This window comes from Hyla sarda, chromosome 2 (genome assembly GCF_029499605.1).
Source record: "Hyla sarda isolate aHylSar1 chromosome 2, aHylSar1.hap1, whole genome shotgun sequence".
Classification (NCBI taxonomy): domain Eukaryota; kingdom Metazoa; phylum Chordata; class Amphibia; order Anura; family Hylidae; genus Hyla; species Hyla sarda.
The window spans coordinates 513,897,131-513,920,781 of NC_079190.1; the positions used below are offsets into that span (position 1 = coordinate 513,897,131).

Sequence of the window (23,651 nt, forward strand, 5' to 3'; positions counted from 1 at the left end):
ACATGTGATGAAGTGGATGAGCGTGTTAACCAATCAACGACGGTAGATGGGTTGCTGGTGGAGACACGACCACTAGCTGACACCGGGAGCTCAGACCTCTCTCTGCGATTCCTGCTTCCACGCGACACTACTCTGCTGCCACCTCTGCCTGATGAATTTAGGCCTCTGCCACTCCTCTGTGCACGTCCTGGCACTTCTCTGCCTGATGTACTTATACACCAGCTGAGTGCATATATATTACACTTATGATAATAAAAAAAAAATGCCCCAGTATGGTTACCCCTGAATTAGGCATTAAAAGCAGGTATGTAGGTAATTCTCGCCTTTAACAATAACTGTCCCCTACGGGTTTAAGAGGAAAAAAACGTACAAAAGCTGAGTGCGCATATATTACACTTATGATATATACACCCCAGTAGGGTTACACCTGAATTAGGCGTTAAAAACAGGTGTGTAGAGATTTCAGGAAAAAACGCAAAAGCGCTGAGTGTGTATATATTACACTTATGATAGGAAAATCACCACAGTACGGTTACACCTGAATTAGGCGTTAAAGCAGGTGACTAGGTCCTTTAGTGCTCACACTAACTGGCCCCTATTAGCTTTAGAGTAATACACCCCAGTACAGTTGCAACATAAAGTATACTCTCTCTCCCTCTACTGTCCCTGACTATCTGTCTGCCTGCAGTGATGTGGGCTTCAGGTGAACGGATTCGCTGTAAATATCAGTTCTGTAGTGGAAAACACAGTGTCTGCTCTCTGAGCTACAAATCCCAGAAATACCTGTGTTATATAGGGCTGTGACATAACAGGGCTGGCTGCCCATAGGCTGAGTTGGTCGGAACAGTGACGATAGACTGGGGTAAAGAAAATGTGACGTTTTTATTCTATAGGGATTCAGGTCGTCCATGTTGAGTACAGAGCGGTCAGTCTATGACATGTTATACAATGAGTCCGGATATGACCTTGTCCAGAACCTTCTGGAATCTTCCGGCATCCACCACACACAGCGCGATGATTCCGTACACAACAATCCGGATCAGAGATTCATTTCAGTTTGTACTTTGTAGCAAATGTTATCGCTAATAAAGAAATGGTGAAAAACCCAACAGCAAGAATCCATCTTATCATCTCATAGCGGTCAGTAAGTCGTTCTGAAAAACAGAAAGAGATTTAGGTGACTTATCCCTATACATCACACATGTAAGGGGGGGGGGGGGGCGTTCACACTTTCTTTTTGCATCCATTTACTATATACATTAAAAAGCTAAAAACAGATAATGCTGTATTCCATCCATTTCCCATTGACTTACATTGTTAAAATAAAATGTATCGTAACATATGTTTTTCTTTGGCTGTCCGGACATGCTTGGGGTTGTAGTATACTAAGGAAGAAGGAGCCGACATTGGACAGGTCAGTGCTGGTAACACATCATGTACAGGTCAGTGCTGGTAACACATCATGTACAGGTCAGTGCTGGTAACTGTTACGCCGAGCGCTCCGGGTCCTCGCTCCTCCCCGGAGCGCTCGCAGCGTTCTCTCATTCACAGCGCCCCGGTCAGACCTGCTGACCGGGTGCGCTGCGATATTACTCCCAGCCGGGATGCGATTCGCGATGCGGGACGCGCCCGCTCGCGATGCGCATCTCGGCTCCCGTACCTGACCCGTTCCCCGTCTGTGTTGTCCCGGCGCGCGCGGCCCCGCTCCTTAGGGCGCGCGCGCGCGCCGGGTCTCTGCCATTTAAAGGGCCGCTGCGCCACTGATTGGCGCAGCAGGCCTAATCAGTATTCTCACCTGTGCACTCCCTATTTATACCTCACTTCCCCTGCACTCCCTCGCCGGATCTTGTTGCCATTGTGCCAGTGAAAGCGTTTCCTTGTGTGTTCCTAGCCTGTGTTCCAGACCTCCTGCCGTTGCCCCTGACTACGATCCTTGCTGCCTGCCCTGATCTTCTGCTACGTCCGACCTTGCTCTTGTCTACTCCCTTGTACCGCGCCTATCTTCAGCAGTCAGAGAGGTTGAGCCGTTGCTGGTGGATACGACCTGGTTGCTACCGCCGCTGCAAGACCATCCCGCTTTGCGGCGGGCTCTGGTGAATACCAGTAGCAACTTAGAACCGGTCCACCAGCACGGTCCACGCCAATCCCTCTCTGGCACAGAGGATCCACCTCCAGCCAGCCGAATCGTGACAGTAGATCCGGCCATGGATCCCGCTGAAGTCCCACTGCCAGTTGTCGCCGACCTCACCACGGTGGTCGCCCAGCAGTCGCAACAGATAGCGCAACAAGGCCACCAGCTGTCTCAACTGACCGTGATGCTACAGCAGCTATTACCGCAACTCCAGCAACAATCTCCTTCGCCAGCTCCTGCACCTCCTCCGCAGCGAGTGGCCGCTTCCGGCCTTCGTTTATCCTTGCCGGATAAATTTGATGGGGACTCTAAGTTTTGCCGTGGCTTTCTTTCACAATGTTCCCTGCACTTGGAGATGATGTCGGACCAGTTTCCTACTGAAAGGTCTAAGGTGGCTTTCGTAGTCAGCCTTCTGTTTGGGAAAGCTCTGTCATGGGCCACACCGCTCTGGGACCGCAATGACCCTGTCACTGCCTCTGTACATTCCTTCTTCACGGAGATTCGAAGTGTCTTTGAGGAACCTGCCCGAGCCTCTTCTGCTGAGACTGCCCTGTTGAACCTGGTCCAGGGTAATTCTTCTGTTGGCGAGTACGCCATCCAATTCCGTACTCTTGCCTCCGAATTATCCTGGAATAATGAGGCCCTCTGCGCGACCTTTAAAAAAGGCCTATCCAGCAACATCAAAGATGTGCTGGCCGCACGAGAAATTCCTGCTAACCTGCATGAACTTATTCATCTGGCCACCCGCATTGACATGCGTTTTTCCGAAAGGCGTCAGGAGCTCCGCCAGGATATGGACTTTGTTCGCACGAGGCGGTTTCTCTCCCCGGCTCCTCTCTCCTCTGGTCCTCTGCAATCCGTTCCTGTGCCTCCCGCCGTGGAGGCTATGCAAGTTGACCGGTCTCGCTTGACACCTCAAGAGAGGACACGACGCCGCATGGAGAATCTCTGCCTGTACTGTGCCGGTACCGAACACTTCTTGAAGGATTGTCCTATCCGTCCTCCCCGCCTGGAAAGACGTACGCTGACTCCGCACAAGGGTGAGACAGTTTTTGATGTCAACTCTGCTTCTCCACGCCTTACTGTGCCTGTGCGGATATCTTCCTCTACCCTCTCCTTCTCTGCTATGGCCTTCCTGGATTCCGGATCTGCAGGAAATTTTATTTTGGCCTCTCTCATCAACAGGTTCAACATCCCAGTGACCAGTCTCGCCAGACCCCTCTACATCAATTCTGTTAACAATGAAAGATTGGACTGTACCGTGCGTTACCGCACGGAACCCCTCTTAATGTGCATCGGACCCCATCACGAAAAAATTGAATTTTTGGTCCTCTCCAACTGCACTTCTGAAATTCTTCTTGGATTAACGTGGCTTCAACGCCATTCCCCAACCCTTGATTGGTCCACTGGAGAAATCAAGAACTGGGGTACTTCTTGTCTCAAGGACTGTCTTAAACCGGTTCCCAGTACTCCCTGCCGTGACCCTGTGGTTCCCCCTGTAACCGGTCTTCCTAAGGCTTATATGGACTATGCTGACGTCTTTTGCAAGAAGCAAGCGGAGACTTTACCCCCTCACAGGCCTTATGACTGTCCTATTGACCTCCTCCCGGGCACTACTCCACCCCGGGGCAGAATTTATCCTCTGTCCGCCCCAGAGACTCTTGCCATGTCGGAGTACATCCAGGGAAATTTAAAAAAGGGGTTTATCCGCAATTCCTCCTCTCCTGCCGGAGCTGGATTTTTTTTTGTGTCCAAAAAAGATGGCTCCCTACGCCCTTGCATTGACTACCGCGGACTTAATAAAATCACGGTAAAAAAACGCTACCCCTTACCTCTTATCTCGGAACTCTTTGATCGCCTACAAGGCGCCCACATCTTTACCAAACTGGACTTAAGGGGGGCTTATAATCTCATCCGCATCAGGGAGGGGGACGAATGGAAGACTGCATTTAACACCAGAGATGGACACTTTGAGTATCTGGTCATGCCCTTTGGCCTGTGCAACGCCCCTGCCGTCTTCCAAGACTTTGTTAATGAAATTTTTCGTGATCTCTTATATTCCTGTGTTGTGGTTTATCTGGACGATATTCTGATTTTTTCTGCCAACTTAGAAGAACACCGCCAGCATGTCCGCATGGTTCTTCAGAGACTTCGGGACAATCAACTGTATGCCAAAATGGAGAAATGTCTCTTTGAATGTCAATCTCTTCCTTTCCTAGGATACTTGGTCTCTGGCCAGGGACTACAAATGGACCCAGATAAACTCTCTGCCGTCTTAGATTGGCCACGCCCCTCCGGACTCCGTGCTATCCAACATTTTTTGGGGTTTGCCAATTATTACAGACAATTTATTCCACACTTTTCCACTATTGTGGCTCCTATCGTGGCTTTAACCAAGAAAAATGCCAATCCTAAGTCCTGGTCTCCACAAGCGGAAGACGCATTTAAACATCTCAAGTCTGCCTTTTCTTCTGCTCCCGTGCTCTCCAGACCTGACCCATCTAAACCCTTCTTATTGGAGGTAGATGCCTCCTCAGTGGGAGCTGGAGCTGTCCTTCTACAAAAAAATTCTTCCGGGCATGCTGTGACTTGTGGTTTTTTTTCTAGGACCTTCTCCCCGGCGGAGAGAAACTATTCCATCGGGGATCGAGAATTACTGGCCATTAAATTGGTGCTTGAGGAATGGAGGCATATGCTGGAGGGATCAAAATTTCCAGTTATCATATACACTGATCACAAGAATCTCTCCTATCTCCAGTCTGCCCAACGACTGAACCCTCGCCAGGCCAGGTGGTCGTTGTTCTTTGCCCGTTTTAACTTTGAAATTCATTTTCGCCCTGCTGACAAGAACATTAGGGCCGATGCCCTCTCTCGTTCTTCTGATGCCTCTGAAGTAGAGGTCTCTCCGCAACACATCATTCCTCCGGACTGTCTGATCTCCACTTCTCCAGCCTTCATCAGGCAAACTCCTCCAGGGAAGACCTTCGTTTCTCCACGCCAGCGTCTCGGGATTCTCAAATAGGGACACTCCTCCCACCTCGCAGGCCATGCGGGCATCAAAAAATCCTTGCAACTCATCTCTCGTTTTTATTGGTGGCCGACTCTGGAGACGGATGTTGTTGATTTTGTGCGGGCCTGTACTGTCTGTGCCCGGGATAAGACTCCTCGCCAGAAGCCTGCTGGTCTCCTTCATCCTCTGCCTGTCCCCGAACAGCCTTGGTCACTGATTGGTATGGACTTTATCACAGACTTACCCCCATCCCGTGGCAACACAGTTGTTTGGGTGGTCGTTGATCGATTTTCCAAGATGGCACATTTTATTCCTCTTCCTGGTCTTCCTTCAGCGCCTCAGTTGGCAAAACAATTTTTTGTACACATTTTTCGTCTTCACGGTTTGCCCACGCAGATCGTCTCGGACAGAGGCGTCCAATTCGTGTCAAAATTCTGGAGGGCCCTCTGTAAACAGCTCAAGATTAAACTAAACTTCTCTTCTTCTTATCATCCCCAATCCAATGGGCAAGTAGAAAGAATTAATCAGGTCCTTGGTGATTATTTACGGCATTTTGTTTCCTCCCACCAGGATGACTGGGCAGATCTTCTACCATGGGCCGAATTCTCATACAACTTCAGAATCTCCGAGTCTTCTGCTAAGTCCCCATTTTTCGTGGTGTACGGCCGTCACCCTCTTCCCCCCCTCCCTACCCCCTTGCCCTCTGGTTTGCCCGCTGTGGATGAAGTGACTCGTGATCTTTCCACCATATGGAAAGAGACCCAAAATTCTCTTTTACAGGCTTCATCCCGGATGAAAAAATTTGCCGATAAGAAGAGAAGAACTCCCCCCATTTTTGCTCCCGGAGACAAGGTATGGCTCTCCGCTAAATATGTCCGCTTTCGTGTCCCCAGTTACAAACTGGGACCACGCTATCTTGGTCCTTTCAAAGTCTTGTGCCAGATTAACCCTGTCTCTTACAAACTCCTTCTTCCTCCTTCTCTTCGTATCCCCAATGCCTTCCATGTCTCTCTTCTTAAACCACTCATCATTAACTGCTTCTCTCCCAAACTTGTTTCTCCCACTCCTGTTTCCGGTTCTTCTGACGTCTTCTCCGTGAAGGAGATTTTGGCCTCCAAGACGGTCAGAGGGAAAAAATTGTTTTTGGTGGATTGGGAGGGCTGTGGCCCAGAAGAGAGATCCTGGGAACCTGAGGACAACAGCCTGGACAAAAGTCTTATCCTCAGGTTCTCAGGCTCCAAAAAGAGGGGGAGACCCAAGGGGGGGGGGTACTGTTACGGCGAGCGCTCCGGGTCCCCGCTCCTCCCCGGAGCGCTCGCAGCGTTCTGACCTGCTGACTGGGTGCGCTGCGATATTACTGGGTGCGCTGCGATATTACTGGGTGCGCTGCGCTGCGATATTACTCCCAGCCGGGATGCGATTCGCGATGCGGGATGCGCCCGCTCGCGATGCGCATCTCGGCTCCCGTACCTGACCCGTTCCCTGTCTGTGTTGTCCCGGCGCGCGCGGCCCCGCTCCTTAGGGCGCGCGCGCGCCGGGTCTCTGCCATTTAAAGGGCCGCTGCGCCACTGATTGGCGCAGCAGGCCTAATCAGTATTCTCACCTGTGCACTCCCTATATATACCTCACTTCCCCTGCACTCCCTCGCCGGATCTTGTTGCCATTGTGCCAGTGAAAGTGTTTCCTTGTGTGTTCCTAGCCTGTGTTCCAGACCTCCTGCCGTTGCCCCTGACTACGATCCTTGCTGCCTGCCCTGACCTTCTGCTACGTCCGACCTTGCTCTTGTCTACTCCCTTGTACCGCGCCTATCTTCAGCAGTCAGAGAGGTTGAGCCGTTGCTGGTGGATACGACCTGGTTGCTACCGCCGCTGCAAGACCATCCCGCTTTGCGGCGGGCTCTGGTGAATACCAGTAGCAACTTAGAACCGGTCCACCAGCACGGTCCACGCCAATCCCTCTCTGGCACAGAGGATCCACCTCCAGCCAGCCGAATCGTGACAGTAACACATCATGTACAGGTCAGTGCTGGTAACACATCATGTACAGGTCAGTGCTGGTAACACATCATGTACAGGTCAGTGCTGGTAACACATCATGTACAGGTCAGTGCTGGTAACACATCATGTAATGTACTGAACTGGCTTAATGTAGAGATGGTACAAGGTAAGTTAAGTAAAGTAAATGTAAGCAAATCTCCAGGGCCGGATGGACTACACCCAAGAGTTCTTAGAGAGGTAAGTTCAGTAATATCTGTACCCCTGTTCATGATATTTAGAGATTCTCTGGTGTCTGGTATTGTGCTAAGGGACTGTCGCAAGGCGAATGTGGTGCCAATCTTCAAGAAGGGCTCTAGGTCTTCGCTAGGCAATTATAGACCGGTAAGTCTAACGTGCATTGTGGGTAAATTGTTTGAAGGACTTATAAGGGATTACATACAGGAATACATAGGGGATAATAGTATTATAAGTGATAGCCAGCATGGGTTTACTAAGGATAGAAGTTGTCACCAATCTAATTTACTATTATGAAGAGGTGAGTAGAAGCCTTGACAGAGGAATGGCTGTGTATATAGAGGGGGGGCTGTGTATATAGAGGGGGGGCTGTGGATATAGAGGGGGGGGGGCTGTGCATATAGAGGGGGCTGTGTATATAGAGGAATGGCTGTGGATATAGTGTTTCTTGATTTTGCTAAAGCATTTGATACTGTCCCTCATAGACGTCTGAGAGGTAAGTTAAGGTCTTTGGGCTTGGAAACTTTAGTTTGTAACTGGCTCATGGATCGTACCCAGAGAGTGATGGTCAATGATTCGTACTCTGATTGGTCCCCGGTAATTAGTGGTGTACCCCAAGGTTCTGTACTGGGCCCGCTGTTGTTTAATGTAAAGTTATGCATCTGGGTACTAATAACCTGCATGCATCGTATGTCTTAGGGGGGATTAAACTGGCAGAGTCACTGGTAGAGAAGGATCTGGGTGACTTGTAGATCACAGACTACAGAATAGCACAATGTCAGGCTGCTGCTTCCAAGGCCGGCAGGATATTGTCATGTATAAAAAGAGGCATGGACTCGAGGGACAGGGACATAATACTCCCCCTTTATAAAGCATTGGTACGGCCTCACCTGGAATATGCTGTTCAGTTTTGGGCACTAGTCCATAAAAGGGACACTGCGGAGCTGGAAAGGGTGCAGAGACGCGCAACTAAACTAATATGGGGCATGGGACATTTTAGCTTCGAGGAGCGATTAAAGGAGTTACAATTGTTTAGTCTTGAGAAGAGACGTTTAAGGGGGGATATGATAAACGTATATAAGTATATAAATGGCCTAAAAAAATATATGGAGAAAAACTGTTCAGGGTTAAACCCCCCCAAAGGATGAGGGGGCACTCCCTCCGTCTGGAGAAGAAAAAGTTTAGTCTCAAGGGGCGACACGCCTTCTTTACCATCAGAAATGTAAACTTATGGAACAGTCTACCTCAGGAACTGGTCACAGCAGGAATAATTAACAGCTTTAAAACAGGATTAGATACATTCCTGGAACAAAATAACATTAATGCTTATGAAGAAATATAAAATCCCTTCCCCAATATCGCGCCACACCCCTACCCTTCAATTCCCTGGTTGAACTTAAAGGACATATGTCTTTTTTCAACCGTACTAACTATGTAACTGCCCTAACCTCTTACTTTGCAGGTACTGGCCGAATTAAAACCTCCCTGCTCCAGAAACTTATACATGCTGTAATGAGCATCTGGGTAATTCTTTTAAGCTGTCTTAATTTTCATAATAAGGATTTCTATGTCACTACCAGAGAGTTTAGTGGAGAACTAAATCACAACCAAACCACTGTTCATACGAACTCTCAACTGGATGACTGTCCATACCTACTCCCAACTTGGTGACTGTCCATACCTACTGCCAACTGGGCGACTGTCCATACCTACTCTCAACTGGACGACTGTCCATACCTATACACAACCAAATTAACCCCAGGGGGTTAACCAAAAGAAACCTCTATATTGCATGCGTCACAATTCATAAAACATAACTTTTATTGTGAATGATTTAATATATAAGGTGAGGAAATAAATGTATTTAAAAACACAGCTCCACTAAAGTCCCTATGCTCTATAGGATATGGCCTTAGGGTCGGTTAACTGGCCGTCCAGTTCTCAGGACTACAGTAACCCCTCGACCTACAATGGCCCCGACATATGATAAAATCGACATACAATGGCCTCTCAGAGGCCATCGTACGTCGATGTCAGCATCGACAAACAATGCTTTTATATGTCGGGGCCATCGCATTAACTGCTATCCGACAGCGCAAAATGCTTAAGCTGCTGTCGGATAGCAGGTTAATGTGCCCCAGCAGGTTCACTTACCTATTCCCGCTGCTCCGGGTCCACTTCGCGATCCTCCGGTGTCTTGCGCATCTTCTCCAGGGTCCGGGCCTTGCTTTCCGGCGTCGTTATTACGTCACTATGCACGCCGCGCCGGCGCAGCAGCGTAATAACGTCACCGGAAAGCGAGGCCCGGACCCTGCAGAAGATGCGCAAGACACAGGAGGATCGCGAAGAAGACACCGGAGCAGCGGGACAGCATCGGGAGCCCCTGGAACAGCAGCGGGAGCGGTGAGGACCTGGTCCGGAGCGACGGGGACAGGTGAGTACAGCTTCCTATACTTTACATTGCACGGATCCCTCAACATACGATGGATTCGACAAACGATGGGTCGTTTGGAACGAATTACCATCGTATGTTGAGGGACCACTGTATTTGTTACTGACTCACATCAACAATACCAGACCTAATTTGGGAATATATCTCACTATTAATATTAATCGTGTGTATGCATTATTCCAAGTCACGATATATACCGCCCAAGAGCAAACAGGTGCAAATATCACCTGTATGTGAGATCTTGAGAACTACTAGCCTCAATATGGGTCATATAATCCCTTATTTCAATGGATGCCCTGGAGTCGGCCTGGATAGAGTTCTGTGTATGATGTTGAGGTCTCTATATACACACAAGCCACTTATATATTATGTGGTTGTTGTTTATCAGATTCCCCAGTATGAGGTACTGGGGAATCCCAGCCCCTATAGACCTGCTGTGCACCGCAGGTATTGGCCGTATAACAGCTAAGTGGTTAGGTTAGCCAGGTAGGACCCTATCAATTGGATTATTCAAATATACTAGGCGTTGGACTCAGTGGAGTTGCTGTTAAAACACAAATCTGTCACGCCCCGACATGTTTCGCCACTATTGTGGCTTTATCAAGGAGTCCACTGACAGCAATGAATGTCCCAGCTAGATGAGCCTTTTTATATGGTATCCTCCTAGTGTCATTATTAGCTGACCACTCAGACACACTGTTCCTTGGAGCCAATCCAAGAGCTCCATACAACTGCACACACACCAATCACTATTGATCATGTTCATGAACTAATCACTATATACAATATTATATTACATCACCCGCTATACGGTGATTCGCCACTCACATTTGATTCCATGTGGGCCAATCCGTGTTCGGCCCGCTGTCAACATCCGCCCACATCTGACAGTTTCCGCTCCCATGTCATGTGATTAGCCGCGGTCACGTGGGCCGCCGCATCCACACGATCGCGCATCTCACATTCAATGTGCACGCGTTCCTCTGTTCATAAGCTACTGCGCATGCGCTCACCGGCCTGATTCTTAAACCTTGTTAACTCCTTCATGCTCGGATGGAAACTATTAGATGTTAGTTTATATGCATTATATTATTATGATTCCAACTTCCAATGGGAAATTACCTATCACAGTATATATTGAATACATGGCCAATCATAATGCTATTATATGAAGGGTACATAATGTTTTATATGGAGTACATGATGTTTAACATAGAGTGCATGATATTATCTATATCAAGACAATGGTATTTCTAGAGGTGCATGATATTATGGTGTTTAATATAAGGAGCATATGCTGTTTTATGTGGAGCGTATAATATTTTATAGATCCAGGGAATATGATGTTTTTAATATAAGGGGCACATGATATTTTTAAAGGTACATATTTGTACAGAAAAAAAGTATGATGTTTTATATAAATAAAGTACATAATGTTTCTTTACATAAAGTGCGCATGATAATTTCCATAGAAAGCCCATGATATTTAATTAAAGAAACCACATATAATGGCTGTAGTTTAGGATAAATATATGTATGATGTGTTGCGTGTGATTACTATCTGGAGATCGGTTAATGGATGTTATATTCTTCATGATGTATCATGTTCGGCTCACTGGACAAATCATATCCTACCTCTACCATATTAATTTATATGATTATACACGTGTATTAATCTAAACCTCATCTATGGCTGGTAGTCCTCAATGTTTCATCGATCCCCCGGATCAATCATAGTCTTTTCAGATCCCATTAATCAACTAATGTCCATATACTCCATATACCAAATCCACTGTACTCTCGAATAGACTTCTAAATGAAGGGTGTGTAGTTGAACCCCTCATTCAAGCCATGGGGACTCTGTGTCTTCAGACGAAAAATCCATTTCGACTCCTCTTTAAGGAGGATGTTGTCTAGATTCCCGCCCCTAGGGCCAAGTTGGATTTGCAGTAATCCCCAGAAGCGCAAAATGCTGGGATCATTAGCATGTATGTCTCTGACATGACGAGCGATGGGTGTGTCAGCCCCCGTCCGAATACCACTTATATGTTTCGAGATCCGTCGTCGGAACTCTTGTAGGGTTTTGCCCACATATAATTTCGGGCATGTGCAAGCACATATGTATATTATACCCGTGCTTTTACAGTTTACAAAATCATATAGTTTGTATACCCTGCCATCTGCTGGGTTCACAAACTCTTTCCGGCGAGTTACAAGTGTACAAAAAAAGCACTGGCCACAAGGGCAATAGCCCATGTTTGTTTGTTTTTAGCCATGTTTCTTTTTTCTGTATACTGAAGTGGCTATAGATGACCATGTCTCTTAGGTTCAGCCCTCTCCAATAAGTGACACTCGGATAGGTATATAACACTGTCTTCTGGTCTTCATCCTCTGTAAGTATCGGCCAATATCTTCTAATGATGTTCATTACTTGTTCTGACCTATTGTCAAATGTCCCGATGCAGCGGATAGTTCTCTGCTCTCGATCATTCCTCATATTGTTGTCTCCTTTCAGGAGGTCCACCCTTGGTGTACCTATCGTTCTTCGAAAGGCTTTAGTTAGATGTTTTTTTGGGTAACCTCTAGCCTCAAATCTCCTCAATAATTTCTGGGATTCTGTTACAAAGGTATTTTCCTGCGAGCAATTCCGCCTCACTCTTAGGAATTGACCTACTGGAATTCCTCGTTTTAAAGGTGTTGGATGCCAACTGTTCCATTCGAGAAGGCTGTTGACTGCTGTTTCTTTCAAAACATCAACGTCTGAATGCAGCTGTTATCGTCAATCTGGATAGTCAGATCCAAGAAATTGATAAAGTTATGTCCGAATTTGGATGTGAACAATATCCCTCTCTGGTTGTGATTCAAAACTGAAACAAAGTCGTGAAAAAGTTCCCTACCACCGTCCCACAAAATCAAAATGTCGTCAATGAAATGACCCCAGAAAAGAATGTGCTCAGTGAAAATCAAATTGTCATCAGTGAATACAATAGTGTCTTCCCACCGGAACTCGCCGGAAAGAGTTTGTGAACCCAGCAGATGGCAGGGTATACAAACTATACGATTTTGTAAACTGTAAAAGCACGGGTATAATATACATATGTGCTTGCAGATGCCCGAAATTATATGTGGGAAAAACCCAACAAGAGTTCCGGCGACGGATCTCGAAACATATAAGTGGTATTCGGACGGGGGCTGACACACCCATCGCTCGTCATGTCAGAGACATACATGCTAATGATCCCAGCATTTTTCGCTTCAGGGGATTACGGCAAATCAGACTTGGCCCTAGGGGTGGGAATCTAGACAACATCCTCCTTAAAGAGGAGTCGAAATGGATTTTTCAACTGAAGACACTGAGTCCCCATGGCTTGAATGAGGGGTTCAACTACACAGCCTTCATTTAGAAGTGGATTTGGTATATGGAGTATATTGACATTTGTTGATTAATGGGATCTGAAAAGACTATGATTGATCCGGGGGATCGATGAAACATTGAGGTCTACCAGCCATAGATGAGGTTTAGATTAATACACGTGTATAATCATATAACTTAATATGGTAGAGGTAGGATATGATTTGTCCAGTGAGCCGAACATGATACATCATGAAGAATATAACATCCATTAACCCAGGGGTCTGCAACCTTTAAGACAAAAATAGCCACTTGGACCCGTTTCCGAAGAAAAAAAACAAAACTGGGAGCCGCAAAACCATTGCGACATTTAAAACAAATATAACACTGCATATATGGTTTCTTACCTTAATGCTATATATACAGGATCGTGCAGTCAGCTGTCAATCTGAAGAAAAAATGGACTTTCACTTAACAATGTAAAATATATGCTGGGGTGGGCTTTTTTGGGGCCCAGGCCTGGGGTGGGCTGGGGAGAGGGGGTTAATGCTGCCGCGGGGTGAGGGGTTAACCTCTCATGCCTCGGCAGCGATAACGCTGCCGCTGCAATGGGGTGAGGGGTTAAGTTACCCCTCACCCCATGGCAGTGGTAGCGTTCACCCCTCACCCCGCGGCAGCATTAACGCTGCCGCGGGGTGAGGGTTTAACGCCCCGCTGTCAAGTGAGTGATGTACTTTACATACTCACCAGCTCCTCGCGTGGCGTCTTCCTCTCCTGGCGGCGCTCCTCGACTGAGGCGCAGGCCGGCGACGTCACTGTCATGTGACGTTACATTGTCACATGACAGTGAGGATCCGCACGGCCCCGGAAGAAGAGACTCCGCTCCGATGGCACCAGGGCAGGTAAGTAAACCGACGACGCCGTGACGGCGGCTCACGGGCTCAGATCATTCCGGGAAACTGCATTGTCCCGGAATGAGGGTGATCGGGACCCGGGACAGACTCGCGGAGCCCCGGCAAAGGAGTAAAAGAGCCGCATGCAGCTCCAGAGCCGCGGGTTGCCGACCCCTGCATTAACCGATCTCCAGATAGTAATCACACGCAATACATCATACATATATTTATCATAAACTACAGCCATTATATGTGGTTTCTTTAATTTAATATCATGGGCTTTCTATGGAAATTATCATGCGCACTTTATGTAAAGAAACATTATGTACTTTATTTATATAAAACATCATACTTTTTTTCTGCACAAATATGCACCTTTAAAAATATCATGTGCCCCAGGCCTCAGGATTAATTGGTCCAAATCAGCGTATCTGCCTATACTCCCTCATACTGGGCCGCCTGTTTTTTGTGGCTTACCTGTAGTGTCTTCCTTTAAATACTTAGGTATTGTGATGCATCGGGAACACGGTATGGACCTATCTGTCAATGTTTTGTCTAGTCTCTCTTATGTTAGGAATAAGTTTAGGGTTTGGGGAGCACTCCCTTTGACGGTCCCTGGTAGGATCAATTTAGTTAAGATGATTGTTCTGCCTAAACTCCTTTATTTGTTAGAACACTTCTCCAACCCGGTCCCGGACAGAAACCCATGATTTTTTAAGTCCCTTACTTCATTACTGATCCCCTGTATTTGGGGTTCGGGTAGGTCTAAATTGAACATTACTACTTTACAGCGCCCTAAGGATATGGGAGGAGCTGCACTTCCTGACTTTAAGTGTTATTATCTGGCAGGACAGCTCCGATATATTAGGCATTGGCTTGTATCTGATCCCCTTCCTAATTCAGAACACCATCTGGCTCATTATCTGGGGTTTACCTCCTTGAGGGTGTTTTTGGAGGGTGCCCCTCCCCGTGCTCGTAGATTGCTTCCCCTGCATAAACTAGCTTTGCAAGTGTGGCGACAATCGCAGTCAACTGTTTCCTATTCTGACATTAAGGCCGATCTCCCCATAATCCCCACTTTACGCACTTGACTGATGCCGTAGACCCCCCTTTCTGGACTGCACACGGGGTTACTAGACTGGGTGACATGTATAGTGAGGATACTCTTAAGACCTTTTCTCAGGTACAGCAAGACTCGCACTGCATTCTATAAGTATCTTCCAATCCGTCGCGCACTGAATGCACAGTTTCCATCCCCTAGACCTCCTATTTCTGACTATCCACTTATAGGTGTTCTACAATCGCAAGGCCCGAGGGGTTTGATCTCTATTCTTTACACCCACCTCACTAGGACTAAAATTGTTAAACTTCGTGACACTGCTGAGGAGTATTGGAGGGAGCATATTCCCTCTTTGAATGCGGAGGACTGGACGGAGGTTCTGTCCTCACATCTCTCTGTATCTCCGGCTGCCAATAATAAGCTTATTCAGCTGTATACAGTGGTCCCTCAACATATGATATTAATTGGTTCCAGGAGAACCATCATATGTTGAAACCATCATATGTCGAGTACATATGTCTATGTAAAAATAGTAATTGGTTCTGGGGCCTCGGAACCATTGTATGTTGAATACATATCTCTATGGGAAACTGCTAATTGGTTCTGGGATGTGGAGTGTATGGGGAGTGTATGGGGAGTGTTTAACAAACCAGGGTGCCTCCAGCTGTTGCACAACTACAACTCCCAGCATGCATGTACAGCCATTTACTGTCTGGGCATGCGGGGAGTTATAGTTTTGCAACAGCTGGAGGCACACTGATAGGGAAACTTTGATGTATGGGGTGTATAGTGTGTATATGTATTGTATGTGATGTGTGACATTGTATACAGTACTGCACAGTTCTTTAAATACTTTCAGGGGAGACAGAATGTCCTCCATTACCATCCTGCCGACTACAGCTCTATAGGAAAGGAAGGGGAGGGCAGCCAGCAGCTCATTGGATGCCTGCAGCAAGATGCACAAGGCTATTGGCTATAGCTGCACTGGGGGGCGGGGCTTACACGGATCTCACAGTGGAAGCCTGTATGAGTTAGCAGGACAGCATGTGAGTAACAGGAGGCAGAACGGGGCACACGGGGACATTATACAACTATCTGTCAGTTGCTGATGTTGTCAGCGCTGTCAGATAACTGTTTGTACGATGGCCACGACACACAGCAGCATCATATGTCGAGGCTGCCTTCAACATACGATGGGCTCTGAGAGGCCATCATATGTTGAAATGATCATATGTCGGGGCCATCATAAGTCGGGGGGGTCACTGTATACTTCATCATTGTTACCTTACTCCAGTAAGATTATGTAGAATGGGTCGTGTACCCTCTGGTGACTGCCATAGGTGCCATGCCCCGGATGCGGACTTTTGGCATATGTTATGGCAGTGTCCCTTCCTTCAATCGTTTTGGCAAGAGGTTATCAGTTTTTTATCCTCCCTTATCTCTATTCCGATACCCTTGGAGCGCCTGTTTGCCTCTTTGGAGTGTTACCAGAGGAGTCCTGGCACCATCACGTGAGAATATTCCTTCGTGAGGTGCGGTTCCTTGCTAGGAAAGCCACTGCCTTGGGGTGGATGGCTCCTAGACTTCCATCTCTTTCACAATGGAAGAACCTGTTAACAACATTATCCCCTATAAACAGTTGGTCTATAAGCATAGAAACTGCCCTGATAAGTTTAATAAGGTGTGGGGCCTTTGGTGTGGATCCCCTCTTACCCGTTATTCTCCCTCGGCATATACATCTATGATGACCTCTGGTTCCTTTGGCGCCCCCTTTTAAATACTGTACCTTTGCTCTAAGTATTTCATAATAACTTTATGCCATACTACTTACCTGGTCTCGCTGGCCGGTTGGTTATTACAAAATGCTTGCTGAAAGGTATTGCTGAATAATCTACTCAGTACCCCTGGTACTGGTTCTCTGTCTTTTCTGTACCCCTGGTACTAGGTCCAAATTGGCTTAAGGCTTGTACTGGCCAGGAGAGCGTCTTATCAGGTGTGGAAAAAATACATGCACACAAGATGCCGTCTAAGTACGCTCTGTTTTACTATTTGCCAACGTTCATATATATATACCATGTTGCTTAATAGTTACAAGTCAGCAGAACACAAGAACAGGATGTACGTGCACAACAGTTAGGAATCAGCAGTTGAGAAAACGAGAAGTACGGTACGAGCCTTGCGGTTACAAAAGGCAGAATTAAGATATACATCATACAAGATTACAGAATTATGATACACATCATACAAGATTACAGATCTGTATTATTCTATCAAGACTCTTGTACCCTTCAATCCCCTCTTAAAACCAGTTGTCACTTTAGACAACTTGGTTTTTCTTGTATTCTATTTTCTTTTGAAAAGTCTTTATGTAGGCAGTATAGCCTTCTGCTGAGTGATGGTGAAGTAGAGGGACTTGGGTGTCTGATGAGGTGGAGAGGAGGATTTTAGTATCTGCAGCAGGTCTTGGCTTGCATCGTTTCATACATAAGAAAATAAGTTTTATTGACACATATACTATGAGGGCAATGACAGTAATATGTATTATGAGCTGCAGAACGCCCCCTATCCATCCTCCTACGCCCTTGAGCCAGGTAGCGGGATTCAATATTGAAAAGGTATCCCCCCACCACTTATCCCTGTTGATTTCATTGTCTTTGGCATATTTGTCCCTCAATTTTTGTATGTTCTCAAGCTGGTGGTGCATCTGAATTGTTCCTGAAGTGTCTATGTAATGGTAACAAGTAGGACCTATGATTTGACACATCCCTCCTTGAGCTGCTGTGAGATAGTCCAAGACTATTGCATGTTGGTTAGTCACTATCATCAGTTGATTTTGCACGGACACAGAGGTATTAGTAATTTCTAAAATGTCATATATTTGGTCGTCGAGGTAGTTAGTGGCTTCGACTAACTTATCCCATATTCGCATCACCATTGGATATATAAAAATGGTGCTAAAAAGCTTGTTGGTTATTCCCATTTGTACAACATGTGGCCTACCGTTTTCCCTTTCTTTGTTATCTGCTGCTCTTCGGTATAACATATGTTTAGGAGCTGCTCTCATGTCAATGTCGTCGTTGGATATGACAAAGGTGGAGGGGGTAAGTCTAGCTAGGGTGCATGTGCCTTTGACCCCTACCGGCAACCACTTGTAGGCTTCCCTACCACATACCCAATAGATGTCTCGTGGGAGCTCCCAGAAAGAGGAATGTTGATTGATAAGTTTATTAACTATGTCAATGAGTCTAAAGGCATTTGTTAAGTAACACCAGGAAGGTATTTGCCCTAATCTACCGCAGTAGCCCACATCTGGGTTATTACATATTGGATCAGTAAGTTGGTGTCATTGCATAGTTGGTGTCCTGTTATATTATAGCAGTCTACGTCTTGAGTAGCCTGAGTAATGAGGGTGTTATTTGGCCACCTTGGGTCATGTAAGTACCTTTCTATCTGGCTGGGTTTAAGAAGATCAGCACTTGCGGATGTCCCGTCAAAACTAACTTTTATTCCTTCCGTGGGGATCTCTCCTAGGTCTAATATATGTGTGACCACTCGAGTTACCCAGGAACCCCCTTTGAAAACCAACATTTGGTGTGGTCCTGGGCTTGGGCTGCTTAAGTTTCCCTGCCACCATGGCTGCCCCACCCATCCTACTATAGGAATACCCACTGAGGTGTTTCACTTCTTTGCATATGGTGTCTCATTGTCAGCAAGCATGTCAAAACAGTCTCCCTGAAATAATTCATATGAGGGCACAGGGATAGCAAAGTAGGGCATGCTTTGGGCAGACACAGGGGCATGGGTGCATATCCAACAATCCTTTGCAGTGAGGTTTTGTGCTAACATTATATGGTGTTTCAGGAACTTATTGTTTGGGTGTCTCTCTAATTCATTCTGCAGAGTCACCGTGGGGTGAATCAAAGTCAATAAAGTCATTAATGCAAACATCATGAGACTTAGGTTCTTCAACCATCTGCCAGAACAAGGCCAGGGCATCAGCGGGTACATCTTTCGGTAGGCTTTCAAGGTCAGGGCTGTCTGCCCCCGTTATTACCTCCTTTGGGTGATGTTGAACGAGTTTGATCCGAGAGGCGTGGATCCAAGAAGGGCTGTCTTCCGTGAGAACCGCCGTTTTCGTCACGGCAACAACTGTGGTTGGGGGTCCAAAGGTGAAGTCTCCGGGCTTCTTTCCTTTCGACAGAGTCTTAACCAGGACAGTGTCGCCTTCCTGGAACTGGTGTGTTGGTTCCTGTGGGAGAGAAGGAGAATTACAGACAACTTTTTGTTCTACTCTATCAAGGGTTTGGATAAGGTCTGTGACATATTGTTCCCTTATCTGGTTGAGGTCCCCTTCTTCTGTTATAAAAGGTCGTTGGGCCCATGGAGTCGGGAAAGGCCTACCCATGAGAATCTCAAAAAGGGGAGAGTTTTAAAGTCTTATGGGGGACTTTCTAATTTCTGAGAGTATAATGGGAAGGACTTGTTTCCACTTCTCAAAGGTGCTCCCTGTGGCCTACTCCGTGGAAATGAGCAATAAAGACTGGGGCACTGTGTTGGGGTATGTATGGTGTCCCCTCTTTGCAGATCAATCCTGTTACAGGATTTTTCTGCAATACCGGATAACACCAATCATATTCCTCTTGTTCGGGAACAGAGGACTGGAGAGAGAAGAGTTTTTTTTATTTTTTTTTTCGAGTGAAGGAGGTGTAAGAACTGGTAACATCAGTGAGACAGGTTGTTGTGTAGCAGCCAGTTTGGCAGTGTGGTCTGCTAGAGCATTGCCCTTTGAAATGTGATCAGTCCCACGTGTGTGTGTCCTGCAGTGAATGATGACTAATTGTGATGGTAGGGATGTCCGACATCACATCATCATGAATTTTCAGGCCAACTAGTTCGCAGGGCCAGATGTAGGGGAGGCATACACCATTTTCAAGTATGGATTACTGAGGAGAATTACCTCATATCCAGAGAGCCGTTGTGTTTACATGTGTTGTGTATGTAGGCCTTTAAGGAGAGAGATAACATCATGAGAAGTGTACAAGGTAGTGTCATGTCCTAAAGTGAGGATGGTAGCTTGTTCAACAATCATAGCACAGGCAGCAAGAGCTCGCAGACATGCCGGCATCCCCTGTACGGAGACGGGCATCACCTTTGAGAAAAAAGGCACAAGGACGCAGTTTGCCTCCGTGAAATTGTGTCAGCACACCCGCCATGGTTTTACAATTGTCTCGTGCATACATGTGGAAAAGCAAATTGTAATCTGGGAGACCTAGCCCTGGACTTGTCATTAAAAGCTTTGTACATTTATGAGGACCATTTGATTAGATCTGGTTTGCCTGATAGGGTAGCATCTCTATGAGCAGTCGGGAATCCACTGTCTGCAGTAGTTTATCATACCCAAGAAAGATTGCATTTCCTTCTGGGCGTGCGGGGTGACCAGGCCCGCTACAGACTGGACTCTAGACTTGCTCAACTCCATTTTGGCAGAACAAAACCCAGATATTCAACCTGTTCACAACACCATCCTCAAGGCAGGCCTCCTCAGAGAAACTACACATTAACAAATCATCAACATTTTGGAGGAGAACAGAACCCTGGGGGGTGTGCCATGATTGTAAAAAGGCTTGGAGGACAATGCTGAACAAAACTGGTGAATCAGCAGACCCCTGGGGCATTCTACACCAGGTTAACTGTAGTCCCTCAAAGGAAAAAGCAAAAAGGAGTCTGGTCTCTTTGTCCACTGGGATCGAGAAGAAAGCATTCTTCAGATCGAGGACAGAAAAATGAGTTGCCTGTGCTGGGATTGATGACAACAGTTGGGTGACATGAGGAACTATAGGGGCAATAGGCACAATTAGTCTGTTGATGGCTCTCAGGTCTGGTACAAAACAGACAGTACCATTGGGTTTAGAGACAGTATGTTCCAAAACTCAAGTTTGTAGGAAATGTTTGATTATAGGGCGGATACCTTTGATTTGTTTCCTATGACAAGGGGTTCTGTTTATGGTAGACCGGGAGAATGTCTGGTTTGAGTCTTGCCTTGTATGGTGTACAGTCAATATGTCCTACATCATGGTCTCCATGGGACCAGACAATGGGGTCTACCTCAGTTGGGACTTGGGTCGGGGACATAACAGGATAATGTTAGTACCCTGCAGGTGTGACTATGGGTGCGAGGTCAGACGTGACATGTAACCTGGACTGGGATGAAGTGATATGTAATTTGAGTTTACATGTGAGGTCTCTTCTCAGGAGGTTTACAGGGCATTCAGGTATGATGCGAAAGGAATAGAAGGTTAAATGGTCACCCTCGGGACATTGTATATACAGGTACTATGAACATACTCAATTTCAAACAGTAGACATATATATATACGCATATATATATATATATACATGCACATACATACATATCCCCTGAAAAACAAAACTACTCCAGATCCGAAGAAGAGGAAGAGACTGTCATGCTCCCTGTAAACCCCGCCTTACTCCTCCCAAACCTCTGTGTCACCAGTCACCGCCCCTTTGAGTCTGGCTTCTTGTCTTTCCCCATTTCTGGTCAGTCACCATGAAACGTCTATTATCACATGTGTTACTGACAGTGTTACTTTACATTAAGAGACATACAAGAAACATGTAACAATACCGACATTTACAAATACTTAACGTACAACACACAGGGCCCACATTCTCACCAAAGATATAAAAATAAAAGTGTGCACAGCTCTCTTAAAAAAAATGTAAAAATAATTATCTCCAATGCGCATTGTTTATAATCCAGTAAACCATTAGCTTGATTGTAAATGCCTAAAGTAATATTTATCAATTAAATAGTGATCACTTTTTATATTTATTTTATCTTCTTGGCCAAATTTCTTCTCTTATTACTCCTGTAATATAATCAGACAATTAATCGCATTTCCTGATACATTTCATTTTTTTTGGCATCAACCCTGTGTTACTGTGAAGGCAAGAAATTAATGAAATATCATCAAATAGTTAAATTTAATACCACGTGAATATATTTTTCTTTTAACACCATTTTCATTACAACACAAACAGCTTCACAGGGAAAACATTCACTGGTCATTTTCTATACACTCCTGATTCTATACACCTCACACATATATAACATACTTTATATCATAAGAACCATCCTATAAACGCCATCATATGACCACATACACAGGGCTTTCCTAGCGATTTACCACATCACTCCATTCCATAGCATTGAACACTCATCTTCACTTCATTTATTCCAGCAATTTCAGCTCTGCTCATCCTACATTCCTCACACTGCTTCACATGCTTTCTCCTTCACAAATCACCTGCTTTTCCACCAAAACTTTGAGTCTCTATTTCTGACAACAATCTCTAATCCTATCAATTTACACAGCCCTGCATCATAACGCCAACATGCTGTGAACCTTTCCCAAAATTCAGTAACAGTTTCACCTAGTTTTTGTTTGCATGCCACAGCAATGGGCAGTGATGATTTTTGTTTGAAAACTCGGTTCCTCTTCTAATTCTCTCCATATACGCTCTCTACCCTTCTCGAGATTACAAATGTAGTTGTTAGAGTGGGGGTCAGGTGGTATTTATCATTGGCCCCCTCCCTTGGGAATGGGCTGGAGTCCTTCATGAATTCTGACCAACCAACTATATCATCTACCCACGGATTCACTAAATCCCATCCTGTAGGGCTAACTCGGGCCACATAAGCCTTACATGTTTCATTGGGAAGGGGAGGAGGATATGACTTAGATGATTTGGAACCCATGTTCAGTAATTGGTGCAAAACCACAATCTCTGGATTTGGATTCCTCTCAACAGATTAGGGATTCTCTGATTTAATTGCACCAATCACTGAGCATGCACGGTATCTCTGAACAAACTGTCACTGGCTTTCACCACATCCCGGGTCAACAAGTTTCCTCTAGCCGGGAGGGTGGGGCGTCTTACAGATGTTTTGAGAACCAGCAGAATATTACTATTATTATTATCAGTATTAATATTATAACAGTTATATGCACCTTACTCTATACATTAAAGCAATGTTAGTATACTCACGTGTCTTCTTAAGCGTAAGGGGAAAAAAAGGAAGTTACAAGTAAAACACTAAACAGAACTAAACAGAAATACAAGAAGATTTTTGTAAGCGTTAAGCCAAATTGAAACAAGACAACCACCCTGGATTGTCAAATTACTCTTAGTTCCTCATTTCCCCTGTTCCCTGAACAGAAGGCAAATACTGTAATACTGTGTCCCAGACACGAAATTAAAGTAACTGTTATACTTACTGGAATCGAGACGTGGCCAGTGCCCCCCGGATCGACAATACCACACAAGGATATGGTTCTTACCGGTCCGGAGGATGACCCTCTCGATCCCGGACGAGCCCCCAGCTGAAAGGTATTGCTGAATAATCTACTCAGTACCCCTGGTACTGGTTCTCTGTCTTTTCTGTACCCCTGGTACTAGGTCCAAATTGGCTTAAGGCTTGTACTGGCCAGGAGAGCGTC

At 45.9% G+C, this 23,651-nt stretch overlaps 1 protein-coding gene across 4 annotated transcripts in view; it reads right to left on the reverse strand.

Moving 5' to 3' along the window:
- The window catches only part of LOC130357299 (uncharacterized), a 40,262-nt gene that overhangs the window by 2,580 nt on the left and 14,031 nt on the right, over positions 1 to 23,651 (reverse strand). For 2 of the 4 annotated variants that reach the window (XM_056559972.1, XM_056559970.1), the window contains one exon: positions 784 to 1,154. The exons of 1 other annotated variant lie outside the window; for it this stretch is intronic. In XM_056559972.1, the coding sequence (XP_056415947.1) occupies positions 1,048 to 1,154 (107 nt within the window). In that variant the 3' untranslated portion in view covers positions 784 to 1,047. Of the gene's footprint in view, positions 1 to 783; positions 1,155 to 10,652; positions 10,773 to 23,651 lie in introns of those variants that run through there. One more of the 4 variants, XR_008889171.1, reaches the window with a different exon arrangement.